This window comes from Castor canadensis, chromosome 7, assembly GCF_047511655.1.
Source record: "Castor canadensis chromosome 7, mCasCan1.hap1v2, whole genome shotgun sequence".
Classification (NCBI taxonomy): Eukaryota; Metazoa; Chordata; class Mammalia; order Rodentia; family Castoridae; genus Castor; species Castor canadensis.
Window position 1 is genome coordinate 128,734,205 of NC_133392.1, and position 15,053 is coordinate 128,749,257.

Below are 15,053 nucleotides of genomic sequence, written 5' to 3' on the forward strand. Positions count from 1 at the left end.
TGTTTTTTTCACTGTTCTGTGGAGTTCCTGATAGATCCTGATTATTATTATTATTATTAATTAATTAATTTATTTATTTTTGGTGTTGCTGGGTCAAATTCAGGGCCTCATGCATGTTAAGCAGGGACTGGTCTCTATCACTGAGTCATACTATCATCCTGAAATTTCTAAATAATTATGAATTAGAAATGATGAAGTAGAGACAAGGAGAAAAATAAGAACACTATTTTAAGCTGGGCATGGTGGTACATACCTGTAATTCCAATACTTGGGAAACTGAGGCAGGAGCATTTCAAGTTCCAAGCCAGCCTGGGCTACAGAGACTGTATTTCAAAAAACAAAACAACAATAAATAAAAAACAGAAAACAACCTGTTTTACTGTAGAACACATTTTCAAATAACAAAAAGTACATATTAAAGACTGATACTTTAATTAATTACAAGGTTCTGAAGCATTGTTTAGATAATCACAGAAGTCATTTAAAAAATCCAGTGTGGAAATCAGTTTAAAATTGTACCAGTTGGGGCTGGGGGCATAGCTCATGTGGTACAGCATCTGTCTAGCAAGCAAGAGGCCCTGAGTTCATTTCAGTACCACCAAAACAATTTTGCCAAGACATAATTTCAGCTAATGATCCCTGTGAAAATAAAAATTTTTTAAAACGGACATTCATGGACAATGAAAGTTACTAAGCTTTTTTTCTTTTTTGGTGGGACAGGGGCATGGAGAGGGTACATGCTTGCAAAGCAGGCACTCTACAATTTGAGTCACATCTCTAGTCCATTTTGCTTTGGTTATTTTGAAGATGGGGGGAGTGTCTCAGCCTGACCTCGAGCAGTGATCCTCCTAATCTCAGCCTCCCAACTAGCTAGGATTTCAGGCAGGAGCCACTGTGCCTGGCTAAACTTCTTTCTTAAAGTGAAGCTCAGTGGAAGCTAGTTGTTTATGAAGGAAAAATTTCATTTTTTGTGACTGCAGCAAAGTTTGTGTTTAATAAAGAGATTTCTGTCAGAATTTTTATCTGAAACAAACACAAAACGAAGATTTTTCTTTGCTGTGGTTGATTGCTATATTTTATAAAGTGGGCATGGTTGGATATGGTTGGACAGTGATGTAGGTCCAGCAAGTTCCTCTCCTCGCCCCTCCATCCTTTCCTTAGCCCTTTTCAACTAGGAGCTGAGTTTTCTGTCAGTTCACTTGCCATAGGGCAAACACTGAGAAGGTCCTGACTGAAAGATGAAAGAAAAGATGGGCAGGAGGAGGAGGAGTAGGGTGATGGAATGAGGGTTGCTCCAAAAATGATCATCATTGTGTGTGTTGGGTGGGAGGAAGGTTACCTGCACTCCCACCTTAAAAATGGAACGCCATCCTCTCTCCATGTCCCAGTCCTCAACCCATCCCCCTTACTGTTTATTTCCTGTCTCCCTCTATACTGGTTCCTTTCCATCAGCCTTTTAACATGCTTACCACCTTCCCCCTTCCTTTCTCCTTCCCTTCCTTCCTTCCTTCTTTCTGCTGATCCCAGGGCCTCATGCATGCTAAGCAAGCACTCCTCCACTGAGTTATACCCCCATCCCCCCAGAGTTGAACATTAATTTTTTCCCAAGCCACATGGCAATGGCCCTACTCCTCCCTCTGCCCTCCCTCCCCACCTCAACCCCCCCTCCCCCCCAGTGCTGGAGATAGAATCCAGGAACCCAAGGCTTCAGGCTGTACTGCTGAGCCACACCCCCAGCTAGAGTTGAACTTTTTCCCTCCCTGGTGGTTCTGGGGTTTGAACTCAGGGCTTCTTGCTTTCTAGGCATGCACTCTACAGCTTGAGCCATGCCCCCAGCCCAAGCTGAACTTTTTGAAAGTTGCCTCCATGCCTGCAAGCTCTACCTCCACTTACTCCCTCTTCAACTCCCTGAAGGCTGGCCTTCCATCATCCCCACTCCACAGAAACAGCTCTGGCCAAGGCTACCAGTGACTGCCCTGCAGTTAATTCAATGGACTCTGTGGTCCCCATCTCAGTTAACCACTCATTTGTCACAGATATCTATGCCCTTCCTGAAACTTCAATGACTCCTATAACTTCTTTTCTGCCCTTATTTTTAGTGGTACTGGGGTTTGAATTTAGGGCCTTGCACTTACTAGGCAGGTGCTCTCCAACTTACGTCTCTCCCTCTCTCTCCTTTTCTCTGTCTTTGGCTTTTGAGATAGGGTCTTGCTATGTAGCTCAGGCTGGCCTGGAACTTGCTATGCAACCCAGGATGACCTCAAACTCCCACCTCCACCTCCTGAGTTCTGCTACTGATGTAGTAGGGAGGAGGGCCAGAAAAGAAATAGAAAGGCTGTGTTCTGACAACAAGGCAGGGGAATGGGATGGCAAAGAAGAGAGAGAAAACTTAAAGAATTGAAACATGAAGGTCACATAGCTCTGGGGAAATGGAATAGCCAATGAAGTCACATGCAGCCATGTGGGTTGAGCTTTTCTTCTTGCTTCTGTAACATGTTTGCAAAAGTATATAAGGTGAGACCACTTTGTTCTCAGGGCTCAGCCTATGGACACAAGTATGCTGGGTCTATGTCAGCACCATAAAACGTTGCTTCCTGCTAAATTGCTTCAGTGTTCCTTATCTCAGCTTGAGATTCCCGTAACACTGAAACAGGTGCTTAAAATCTACTTTTGCTGAGGAACACTGTCTCCTTACTTGGGCCCACAAACAGAAGGCAGGATAAAAGCCAGGTACCCTGGCCTCCATTATGCATCTGTGTCCTTTGAGCCATTCTCTCCTGTAGTCACTTGGAATCCAGTAAGGACTGGACTACATGCTTGCCATCAGTGACCAATCCTGAGACAATGAGCTACTAGACTACTGAAACACACCTGGGACTGGGACTGTCACTAGGCAGGTGCTCTACCATTTGAACCACGTCATCATTTTTTTTTTTTTCAAAGTATGGGGTCTCACTATGTTGCCTGGGCAACTCTTAAACACCTGGGCTCAAGCAATTCTCTTGCCTTAGCCACTCCACCCCCCAGCCCCCAGCAACCACTGGTAGCTGGGATTGCAGTGTTACGTGCTGGTGTGAAATGTTGTGGGCTGGTGTCAAGGGTTCTTGCCTTCACAGGCCAGAGAACTGGCTTGTAAGGCAGCTGATTGACTCAGGAGACAAGGCTGGTACACAAAGTAGGATTTATTAGAAAGAAAGGAAAGGCTATAGCTAGAGCAGTGCAGCAGAGCCCGGAAACTGGTGACTCCCTGCTCAAGTGAAGACTGGAGCTTTCTATGGATGCTTTAACTGTGGGTTAGGGTAAGGGTTAGGTGGGTTTTTTCCATTGGCCATGGATTTATGTGCATGGGCTCTCTTCAATGAGCTGGTCTGTTTGCCCCTTATAGGGGAAACAACCTTGAGAACATTCTGTTTATCAGCCCCATGGAAGATTTATGAGACCATGTACCTCCTCCTCATGGTGCAGGAATGCAGATTTATAACTCCTTCTCAGGGTGCAGGGCTCATAGTGCTCTCCATGGGGGATGGGACACTCATTCATCTGTCCTTTAGGTTCCCAGACCCAACAGCAGGCTTGTACTACCACACCCCAGCTTCTCCTAAACTTCTTGCTCTCCATTAACTTGCGTACATTTCCCAGAACTGTTGTCCAGTATTCTCAGCCTAGTCTGGCTCAGGACAACCTGGAGGATTTGTTACACTCCCATTGCTGGTCCCACTCCCAGTTTCTAATTTATATGGTGTGCAGTAGGGCCTAACAGTTTGCATTCCTAAGAATTCCTAAGTACCCATGTGTATTATGAGGTGCATTTATTAGGAAACTGTAACCAAGTACCACAAACTGAGTAGTTTAAACAATAGAAATGTATTGTCTCACAGTTCTAGAGCCCTCATCTTAACAAGTGATATCTGCAGTGACCATATTTCAAAATAAAGTCACATTCTGAAGTACTAAGGGTTAGGACTTCAACACATTCATCTTTTTTTGTGGGGAGGGGGATACAACTCATCCCTAACACTAGATGCTGTTGCTTTAAAATGCTAATCTGAAAAAAAAAACCCACAAGTAAGCAAACAAACCACACGACTAATCTGACCACATCACTCTCCTTTAGAGGTCTTCAGTGGCTCCCTATTGCCTTCACGGTAAATCTGAGTTGCTACCTACCTTCTTTGGATCCTTGAATGTTTATCCCCTGTGTCACTGAACATTCTGTTTTCAGTGCTCATCACCCATACCTATCTCCTAGGACAAGCACAGCTAGTGCTCGATGAATCTTTGTTAAATTAATGTGCCTAGACAAACATTTTCAACTTTCTGTTTCCTTTTTATTTATTTATTGGTGCTGGGAACTCAGGAACCCAGAGCATTGTGCATGCTAGGCAAGCCTGTACCACTGAACTACACTCAGTCTTTTTTTTTTTTCCGTCCGAATTTTTTTTTTTGTGGTACTAGGGTTTGAACTCAGGACTTTATGCTTGCACTTTACTACTTGAGCCACACTTTCAGTCCATTTTGCTCTGGTTATTTTGGAGATAGGATCTCCCCAACTATTTGCGTAGCCTCGAACAGTTATCCTCGCGATCTCAGCCTCTCATGTAGTCAGAAATACAGGCGCGAGCCGCTGGCGCCCGGTACATACTTTCTAGTTGGACCTGACATCTATGTTCCGGTAAATCTGCCTTCCTCTAGCTGGTGGTTGACTAACGGCTAGCGGAGGGGTGAGGGAGGGAAGAAGATGGACTATTTAAGGAATTTCCGGAAACTCTAGGTTGGCGCCTCGAAGTCATTTACATACCCACAATGCATTGCACACAGGTCATTGCCCTAAATTAAAATGAGTAGAAATGTTTTTTCTCCTTTCTAGTTTTTTCCCCTCTAAAATGAGAAAGTTTACACAACATTATCTGAGATAAAGGCAGAAGTTACTATTTCTCTTGGGTAAATAGTAACCATTGCTGTTCTAGTAGTTACAGTTACTGGAGGACTGTACGCAGAAAAAACTCATGTATACTCTGGTTTCTCTTCAAATCGCATAAATCTTTCGCCTTTTACTAAAGATTTCCGTGGAGAGGAACAATTCTGAGTCGTAACCCAATTTTTTGAGGCCTTGCTACAGCAGGGCTACCAAAAGTGTTTAAAAATTAGCAATGGTTGTACTTAATAACTTTTTTCAGTATCGTTATTTGTGTTGTCTCTATTGTTGTGAGAAGTTTGTTTTTATTGTACACCAGGTGTATCATAAATAAAGGACACTTATAATAACGTGGCAGGTTGTAGCTTTTCACTGGTCCTGGTTTATCTGGATATAATAAGAACTTGTCTGAGTGGAGGAATGGTCCTGGGTGATGCTGCGTCTCTGCTTGTTAGGTTGACTCTAGAAACAATATTCTAAGGTAACGCATAGTTGTCCAGTACGCTCCCTGTGTATTCGGGGCTGGTCCTCTCCTCACTCATTCTCCTTACCTTCACCTCCCTCAGTCAGACCGGGCTCCATGCAGTGCCCCACACCTTTAATCCTAGGTACTCAGAGGTGATGGGCTGGATCACTGTTAGAGGCCAGACCTGGCAAAAAGTTAGGGAGACCCCATCTCAGCCAATAAAAAGCTGGATGCAGGGACATGCGTCTGTCATCCCAGCTATGCCAGGAAGTATAAATAAGAGGATTGCAGTCCTGGCCTTCCTCAGGAATAAACGTGAGACCTTATTTCAAAAATAAAGCAATGAAAAATAATCAGAGCAAAAAGTGCTGGGGGCGTTGCTTGAGTGGTAAAGCTGCTTAGCAACCACAAGACCATGAGTTCAAACTTCAGTACAATAGTTCTTCAGACGGCAGCAGTGGAAGAAGGTATTCAGGTCTTGATTAATCATCATAATTATAACCTTGGTGAAAACAATCATCTGACAGTGTCTTTCTCCAAATCCATAATTCAAGAAAGGGACGATGAAGATTGGGGTGAATCACATAGTTTGCTGTCATCACCTATGGACTGTTCAGAAAAATTGGGAGGAGAATTTGATTTTTTTTCATGCTGTTATCAATCTTAGGTTATAAAATAAAATGATATATTTAAGGATAGGGTCATGAAGTGCTATATTTTCGTCTGTTCTATAGGGAAATCATTTTTATTGTCTAAGTTTTCCATTTAATTTTGCTTCCTTTATTCTTTTCTTTTTCTTTCTTTCTTTTTTTTTTTTGGCTGTACTGGGAGTTTGAACTCAGGATCTCATACTTACTAGGCAGGTGCTCTTAACTGCTTGAGCCACTCTGCCAGCCCAGCCCTTTGGTTCCTTTTTTCAATTTAGTTGAGATACATGCCTTAGAAAGGAAAACTAGTGTTGCTGTTGTGCCTTACTAGAAAAATGGAATTGGTTGTCTAAGGCACACTGTTATTTGGAAATTAAAATATGGCAGGGCACTGGTGGCTCATGCCTGTAATCCTTAACTACTAAGGAGGCAGAGATCAGGAGGATTGCAGTTTGAGGTCAACCCTGGTCAAAATGAAAGCAAGACCCTATCTTAAAGATACCCAGCACTAAAAGGGAACTTACAGAGTGGCTCAAGTGGTAGAGTGCCTGCCTAGGAAGCATGAGGCCCAGAGTTCAAACCCCAGTACTACAAAACTAACTAAATAAAAACAAAAAGATAAAAATATATATGTGTATATGTATATATGTACATGTACATACATACGTATGTGTATATATAATATGTTTAGGCAAGGGTGTATAAAAGTCCAAGTTTTTGTTTCTCCTGCTTGGAGTTTATTTTGAATTATTTGCTTACCGTGTTTCCTTCTATTGAATTAAATAAGATACTTGATATCAAAAGAATAAAGCAACATTTTAACTACCTTAGCTTTATTGCTTTTAAAAAAACATTGGCCTTTTGTATTGCACAATTCTGGCCTAGATTGAGTTATAAATGTAAGCATTAGCTAAAATTTAAAAAATGCAGAGTACTAATTTCTTTTTTTTTTCTTTTTTTGTCTATTTTTTTTTTCAGAGTATTAACTTCTTAAGACAAGTGACTTCTGTAAGTTGAAGTTTGAACCCTAGGTGAAAGCATTGTGAATTTTTTTTTTTAAAGTAACAGTTAAGTTTATTAGGAGAGGAATACCCTTTCAACAGACTAAAAGTGGGTTGTCTCTAAAGTGAGAATAAAGGAGGTCAGGGGGAGAGAGAGACATTTCCTGTTCTCCATTCAGGAAATGGGAGCAAAAACTCCAAATTGTGAATCTTAACCTGTTTGTACACACTCTTATGAAATGTCTCATATAAATGTTAGCACTAAGGAATGTCTCCTTTGCAACCAAATATTTTTTGTAGTTTTTTTGGTACTCGGGTTTGAACTCAGGGCTTCATGCTCTACTGGCTTGAGCCACTCTGCCAGTCCTTGTGTGTGTGTGTGTGTGTGTGTGTGTGTGTGTGTGTTGGGTATTTTTGAGATACGGTCTTACTTTCATTTTGCCTGAGCTGACCTTGAACCTCAACCTTCCTCATCTCCATTTCCAGACTAGCTAGTATTACAGACATGAGCCACTAGTACCCACCTTCATAGGTGTTTTTGAAATTGACATGACTTTACCTGCATTTAAATACATATTGCCATTCTTAGTTTGTAATTAAGATTTGGAATATGGTCCTTTTTTTGTTTCTATGTAGAATGGTCATGTATTTTTCTACTAGGTGAGTTTTTACATATTTAGGAATGTAAAATTTAGTATAATTCAAAAGTGGTACAATTAAAAGTGAATTTAAAAAAAATCAGTTTGGAGAAAGCTGAGCTGCATTAGACCAAGGTTTGTGGTGCCCTCTTGTGGCACCCTGAAGAATTACTACCACCTGATTTCTTTCCTCTGACTTGGAGTGACAGTTCTTTCAAACACCTGAGTCATTTTTTCATGCATGCCAGGCACTGCCCTATATGTAAAGAGAGAAGAAGTGAGTATTGCAATTTGAAAAAAGAAGTAGCATTCTCAGAGCAGGTGACTTTGTATAAAGAGGTGAGGAAGGTGTGGGGGGTTAGACATGTGAATAACTTTCTGGGTCCTATGCAGAGAGGAAAGCCAGTACAAAAGCTCAAAGGCAAGAGTTTTAACAATCAGACGGTGCCAGGCACATGTGTAATCCCAGTGCTCAGAAGGCAGGAGGATTGGAGTTCAAGGCAAGTCTGGGCTACATTGACCCTGTCTCAACCAAGAGGCAAAAAAACCCAACAAAACCAAAAAAACAAAACACAGCTAGGGAGGCCACTGCATCTACAGCACAGTGAAGGAGAGCAGAGACAAGTTCAGAGAGGTAATATAACAGGTATTTAGCTTTTGCTAAAAGTACCGACTCCTCACTTGGGTTCACAAGTTAACTAAAAGCAGGATTAAAAACTCAGCACCAAGCCAGGTCCTGGTGGCTCACACCTGTAATCCTAGCTACACTCTGGAGGATCATGGTTTTTGGCCAGCCCAGGCAAATAGTTTGAGACTCCATCTCCAAAATAACCAGAGCAAAATGGGTTGGAAATGTGGCTCAAGCAGTAGAGTGCCTGCTTTGCAGGTGTGAAACCCTGAGTTAAAACTCCAGTCACACCAAAAAAACCAGAAACCAAAAGCACAGCAACAATAACAAAAAACAAAAAGCAACAAAAAACCCTCAGCACTGCTGCTTTCATTTTGTATCTGTTTCCTTTGCTCTGAGCCATTTTCTTCTATCTTAACCTTAGATTCCAGAAAAATAGGACTGATCTGAAAATATCATGTGACAAGAGTAGAATCTATCTCCAGGCATGACTGACATTTTTTGGGTGGTACTGGGGCTTGAACTCAGGACCTTGTGCTTGCTAGGCAGGCCCTCTACCACTTGAGCCCCACCACCAACCCACCAATGACTTTCTAAGGAGATCATCGTTATTATTTTTTTTTTGGTGGTACTGAGGTTTGAACTCAGGGCTTCAACAAGCCCTCTACCACTTGAGCAATGTCCCAGCCCTGCTAATAACTTCCTTATCAGTGACAAAGTCCTGCTTTACCAATCCTGAGATAGGATCATCTGGCGCACACCTTTAGTTGGGACTGCTTCATTATGCATACCTTTCTCTCCCTGCCCCAATTCTTCCTCTACTTAGACCTAAAGCTCATGTCAGTACCCCAAAGATAGGCTTACTCTCCCTATTCCTGTGAGTGGCCCTGGAGTTAATAGATCCCCTTCCTCTGACTCTCACCACTATTCGTCTCTTTAACTGTCGTATTGGGGTCAGTGGGCAAACCTAACATGTTCCCTAGATTTGGGCTCTTGGTCTTGGACTCAGGTTACAGTATTGGCAAGTGAGGTCACCTAGGGCTATATAGCTTTACTCTCAGTGAAATGGTGACCCTGGCAAGGTTTTGTTTTTTTTTCCCTTGAGATAGGGTCTTACTGTGTAGCCCAGGCTGGCTTTGAACTTGAGATTCTCCTGCCTCAACCTCTCGAGTGCTGTACTACAGGTGTGAACCACCACACCTGGCTCTGGCAACGTTTTGAGCAGAGTGATGGTAGATCTGAAATTTCCAAGGTCTACTCTGTCCGCTGTCCTGAAAAGAGAATGGGGAAGAAAGTGGAGTAAGAGGAGAGCTGATGGTAGCTCAGCCCAGGGCATTAGCAGTAGAGGTTAAGATATGGTTGCGTGTTACTCCAGAGGCACCTGCACACCCGTGTTTATTGCGGCACTATTCACAATAGCCAAGTTATGGAAACAGCCAAGATGCCCCAGCACTGACGAATGGATTAAGAAAATGTGGTGTCTATACACAATGGAATTCTATGCAGCCATGAAGAAGAACAAAATGTTATCATTCACTGGTAAATGGATGGAATTGGAGAACATCATTCTGAGTGAGGTTAGCCTGGCCCAAAAGACCAAAAATCATATGTTCTCCCTCATATGTGGACATTAGATCAAGGGCAAACACAACAAGGGGATTGGACTATGAGCACATGAAAAGCGAGAGCACACAAGGGAGGTATGAGGATAGGTAAGACACCTAAAAAACTAGATAGCATTTGTTGCCCTCAACGCAGAGAAACTAAAGCAGATACCTTAAAAGCAACTGAGGCCAATAGGAGAAGGGGACCAGGAACTAGAGAAAAGATTAGATCAAAAAGAATTAACCTAGAAGGTAACACACATGCACAGGAAATCAATGCAAGTCAACTCCCTGTATAGCTATCCTTATCTCAACTAGCAAAACCCTTGTTCCTTCCTATTATTGCTTACACTCTCTCTTCAACAAAATTAGAGATAAGGGCAAAATAGTTTCTGCCGGGTATCAAGGGGGTGGGGGGGAGAGGGAGGGGGCAGAGTGGATGGTAAGGGAGGGGGTGGGGGCAGGGGGAGAAATTATCCAAGCCTTGTATGCACATATGAATAATAAAAAAATAAAAATTAAAATAAATAAATAAAAATATGGTTGCATTTTGGAGACACTTTGAAGGTAGTGTCAGCAGACAGAAGAGGTATGGACTTTAAAGAGAGACATCAAAGAGCACTGCTGTTCTGTCCTGAGTTATAGGAAGGATGAGTTGCTATCAGTTGAGCTGAGGAAAGGTAGCCCAGCATCAGGAGTTCAATTTCACACTCAATGAGGTGTAAATGTTTGGCTAGAAATAGAAATGTGTCTAAAGCGCTGACTGGATGAGATCACCAGGGCATAAAAGCAGATGAGTCCAGGGGTGCAAAGATGGTTCAACATACACAGATCAGTAAAACATAAAAAGCACATCATAGAATGAAGGACAAAAAGCACATGATCATCTCAATGGATGCAGAAAAGCCTTTGGCAAAATTCATCATCCCTTCACGACAAAAATTCTGAAGAAGCTAGGAACTGAAGGAATGGGAACATCACAGAGGTGATATATGACAAAGCCATAGCTTTGTCATGGAATGGGTAAGAGCTGAAATTATTCCTTTTGAAGTCAGGAATGAGACAAGGGTGTCCACGCTCCCCACTCTTATTCAATATAGTGCTAGGAGTCTTAGCCAGAACAACAACAACAACAACAAAATAAATAAAAGGGATACAAATAGGAAAAGAAGTCAAATTATACCTATTGACAGGTTGGAAGCGTGGCTCAAGAAGTAGAGCACCTACCTAGCAAAATGAAGCCCTGAGTTCAAACCCTAGTACCAGCAAAAACAAAAACACCCTCCCCCCAAAAAAAACCTCTATTTAGAGATGATATGATCTTATACTTAAAATGCTCCACTAAAAAACTCTTAGATATGATTAATGCTTTCAGCAAAGTAGAAGGATACAAAAAAATCAGTAGCTTTTCTGTACACCAATAACAAACAGACTGAGAAAGAAATCAGGAAAACAATCCCATTCATAATAGACTCAAAAAAAAAAAAGCTGGAGCACGATGACTTACACCTATAATCTCAGCAATTCAGGAAGTGGAGATCAGGAAGACTGAGGTTTGAGGCCAACCCAGACAAAAAAGTTAGTGAGACCCCATCTTAACCAATAAGCAAGGCATTTTGTACGTATCTGTCTTCCCAGCTATTTTGGATGTATAAGTAGGATCAAGATCCAGGCTGTCTGGGGTGAAAACTTGAGACCTTATCCCCAAAATAACTAAAACAAAAAGGGTTGCAGGTCTGACTTAAGTGGTAGAGTGCTTGCCTTGCAGGGACTCAGAGTTCTAACCTCAGTACTACCAACAAACAAACATGCAAAAGAACACCCAACAACAACAGAAACCTAGGAATAAGCTGGGTGACTCAAACCTGTAATCCTAAATGCTTGGGAGGCTGAGATTGGGAGGATCACTGTTCAAGGCCAGCCTGGGCTGGGCAAATAGTTAGTAAGACCCCATCTCCAAAAATAACCAGAATAGAATGGACTGGAGGAGGTGTGGCTCAAGCAGTACAGCACCTGCATTATAAGTGTGAAACCGAGTTCAAACCCCCAGTCCTGGGCTGGCAGAGTGGTTCCAGTTCAAGTGGTAGAGAGCCTGCCTAGCAAGCTCAAGTCCCTGAATTCAAACCCCCCAGTACCACCACCTGCAGAGAGAGAGAGAGAGATAAACAACAAATGCTGGCTAGGATGTGTAGAAAAAGGAACCCTTATATACTGTCAGTGGGAATCTAAACTAATGTAGCCACTATGGAAATCAGTATGGAGGTTCCTCAAAAAAACCAAAAGTAGACCTACCATATGACCTTGCATTGAAGGAATGAAGTTAACATACAATAGAGATACCTGCACACTCATGTTTATTACACCAGCACTATTCACAATAGCCAAACCATGGAAGCAGCCTTGGTGCCCTTCAACAGATGAATGGATTAAGAAAACATGGCATATATACACAATGGAGTATTATTCAGTCATAAAGAAAAATTAAATTGTTATGTGCAGGTTTGAAGTGTTGCGGGCCGGTGTCGAGGGTCCTTGCCTTCACAGGTCAGAGAACTGGCTCATGGGGCAGCTGATTGACTCGTGAAACAAAGCTGGTATACAAACTAGGATTTATTAGAGAGAAAGGAAAGGCTATAGCTAGAGCAGTGCAGCAGAGCCCGGAAACCAGTAGCTCGCTGCTCAGGTGAAGGCTGGGGCTTTTATGGACGTTTTAACTCTTGGTTAGGGGGGCTCTTTTCATTGGCTGTGGATTGGTGGGTTCTCTTAGGTGAACTGGTCTGTTTGCCCCTTACTGGGGGAGGGGAAACAATCTTGAGAGCATTTTGCTCCTCAGCCCTGTGGCAGATCTATCAGGCCTGGTATCTCCTCTTCAGGATGCAGGAATGCAGGTTTACAACTCCTTCTCAGGATGCAGGGATCACAGTGCTCTCCATGGGGGATGGGATACTCACTCATCTGCCTTAGGGCTCCAGACCCAACAAAATTATGTCATTTGCAGGAAAATGGATGGAACTAATGGATCAGTGTTAAGTGAAATAAGCCAGACTCAGAAAAACAAATGTCCCATGTTTCCTCTTAAATGGGGGAAATAAGACTATATATAAAAATGGGGGGAAGGAAAGTTGGAGAAAAGAAAGAGCAATAGTGGTTAATCTGATCAAGTACAATATATACATATATGGAAACAGCATGGTAAAATCCTTTTGTATAATCGATATACACTAAATTGAAAAAAAACATAAGCCCTTCCCCTTACACATACACATACATGGAGAAGAGATTCTTCAAGGTTAGAGTCTGGCCTAACTCCAACTTGAAAGAGTTTGAAGAGGAGGAGTCAGCAAAAGAGAACAAGAAGCAGTCAGAGAGAAAAACCAGATGGATATGGCGTACTGAAGGAGAGGCTATGGGGACCATCTGAGAGCTGAGATGGGCCCTCTATTCAGGCCAGGCTATGTCCTTGAACTTTCCAGGGTGTTGGGAACCCTTCCATTAAGACCTGCTTTTTGGTAAGCTGAGACCCCTCCCCTTATACCTCTCCCTCCCTTCCTCCCCCCCAAATCTTATCACCACAGCTTGTTTTTGCTCTCCCTTCCCTCTCACACCACACCACACAGAACAGATGGCTATCAAGACTATTTATTAGACTCTACTCGGCAGCACTCCTCCCACTACATGTCTAACCCCAGTCACCCACCCAGGCCCAAGGGGAGCAGCCCTGAGCTTGACTCCAGACCCCCTGCCAGGCTTCCCTGTCACACAGCCTTGGCCTTCTCGGTTTGCCACAGGTGGTGTGTTACTCCTTTGATTTCATATCCTCCTCCGACTGTGTGATGTAGTCCATCTGATTTAAATCACCAGGGTCCAAGGAGAAACTGAAGTTGCTGTCGGAGGTGCTACAGTGATATAACACTGCAGGCAGAAAAGGTGTGCTTGAGCCCGAGTGCTGGCTGCGCCTGCGCTCCACGTCTCCGCACTCCCTGCTCACCTTTGGTAACATTGACTTTGTTGGCCGCCAAGATGTCCGCCTGAATGCTGTCTATTTTCATGTACAAGTTCTCAGCGTTGCTCTGAGGGCAGGAGTGAGTGGGTCTGGGCTGGGGAACCAGGGAAGCGCGCCCTTGGAGTTGGTTTTGGGCATAGGGGAGCTGCTGTGAGCCTTGACTGAAAGGGCAGGAAGGGAACCAGGAGACGGAGGAGGCGCCCAACCCAGGACCATTCCTCCTGTTGAGTGTGGCCAGGTCTATTCTGTCCCGACAACCGGGCGAGCGCACTTACAAGGAAGAGCTGGTAGAGTTCCTCCCCCATGGACTTGCGCACGTGCTCCTCCACCACTGGGAACATTTGCACGAAGTACTGCAGCAGATGGGAAGGGCGTCGTGACTGGGTCGGTGACCATGACTGCCCGTGCCCCACAGTGCCGCCCACAGCCCAGCCGGTCCGTATACCTCCAGCGTGACGCTGGCCAGCCGCTGGCTGTTGCTGTGGTCCGTGTTGCCCATGGCTGCCATCAGGCTGTGGATCACGCGCAAATGCAGCAGCTCCTCAGCGACGCGCAAGCTGCTGCGCGCCAGGACCCTAGGTGGGGGAGTGGGGCTGTGGAGGGCGGGACTCTCCCTTCGCTGCAGGGTGCACCCGCAGCTGGGTAGCGCCAAGCCTGGCTTGCTGTAACCACCCGCATTCCCTGCCCGCTTACAAAATGGTCTTGGCAGCCGCGGCCTGCTGCAAGAATACTGGCAGGTGGGCAGTGAGCTGGAGAACCGCGGAGTCTGTGGAAGCGAGCAGCTGTGAGGCAGGAGGCCCTGTCCCTCCACCCGGCGGTCCCATCTAAGGGGTCCTACCAGTGAGGATCTTGGGCTGCAGTTTGGACGTCTCCTTGACGGATGGTATCAGCATTGCCACGAGGCCCTTGAGCAGGGGCAAGCGCACATCATAGTTGACCAGGTCCTTTATCAACTCGATGGCTAGGGAAGGACAGAGACACTGGAGAGGCCAGAGGCAAAGAGCCCATCAAACCACATCGTTTCCCCGTTTCCCTTTTCTCTGTCATTTCCATCACTCTTCCTAGTGTCTTTTGTTGTTGTTGTTGTTTTGTTCTTGAACGCAGGACCTATACCTTGAGTCATTCCACTAGCTCTTTTTTGTGAAGGGTTT

The 15,053-nt window shown here is 44.0% G+C and overlaps 2 protein-coding genes and 1 non-coding gene across 6 annotated transcripts in view; 1 reads left to right on the forward strand and 2 right to left on the reverse strand.

The window, feature by feature from the left end:
- Positions 1-15,053, reverse strand: part of Kif2c (kinesin family member 2C) — a 61,519-nt gene that overhangs the window by 26,054 nt on the left and 20,412 nt on the right. Inside the window, exon 1 of one of the 2 annotated variants that reach the window (XM_020183425.2) lies at positions 254-329. The exons of the other annotated variant lie outside the window; for it this stretch is intronic. The gene's annotated coding sequence lies outside the window, so the exon portion shown is untranslated. Of the gene's footprint in view, positions 1-253; positions 330-15,053 lie in introns of those variants that run through there. 2 annotated transcript variants of the gene reach the window in all.
- On the forward strand, positions 5,011-5,126 carry LOC141425126 (U5 spliceosomal RNA). The gene has a single exon (XR_012450218.1). It is a non-coding gene; the product is annotated as a U5 spliceosomal RNA (small nuclear RNA).
- The window catches only part of Armh1 (armadillo like helical domain containing 1), a 52,249-nt gene continuing 50,718 nt past the window's right edge, over positions 13,523-15,053 (reverse strand). For 2 of the 3 annotated variants that reach the window (XM_074080313.1, XM_074080311.1), the window contains 4 exons: positions 14,741-14,863; positions 14,596-14,668; positions 14,348-14,477; positions 13,815-14,255 (listed from right to left, as the gene is read on the reverse strand). In XM_074080313.1, the coding sequence (XP_073936414.1) occupies positions 13,959-14,255; positions 14,348-14,477; positions 14,596-14,668; positions 14,741-14,863 (623 nt within the window). In that variant the 3' untranslated portion in view covers positions 13,815-13,958. The other variant, XM_020183432.2, reaches the window with a different exon arrangement.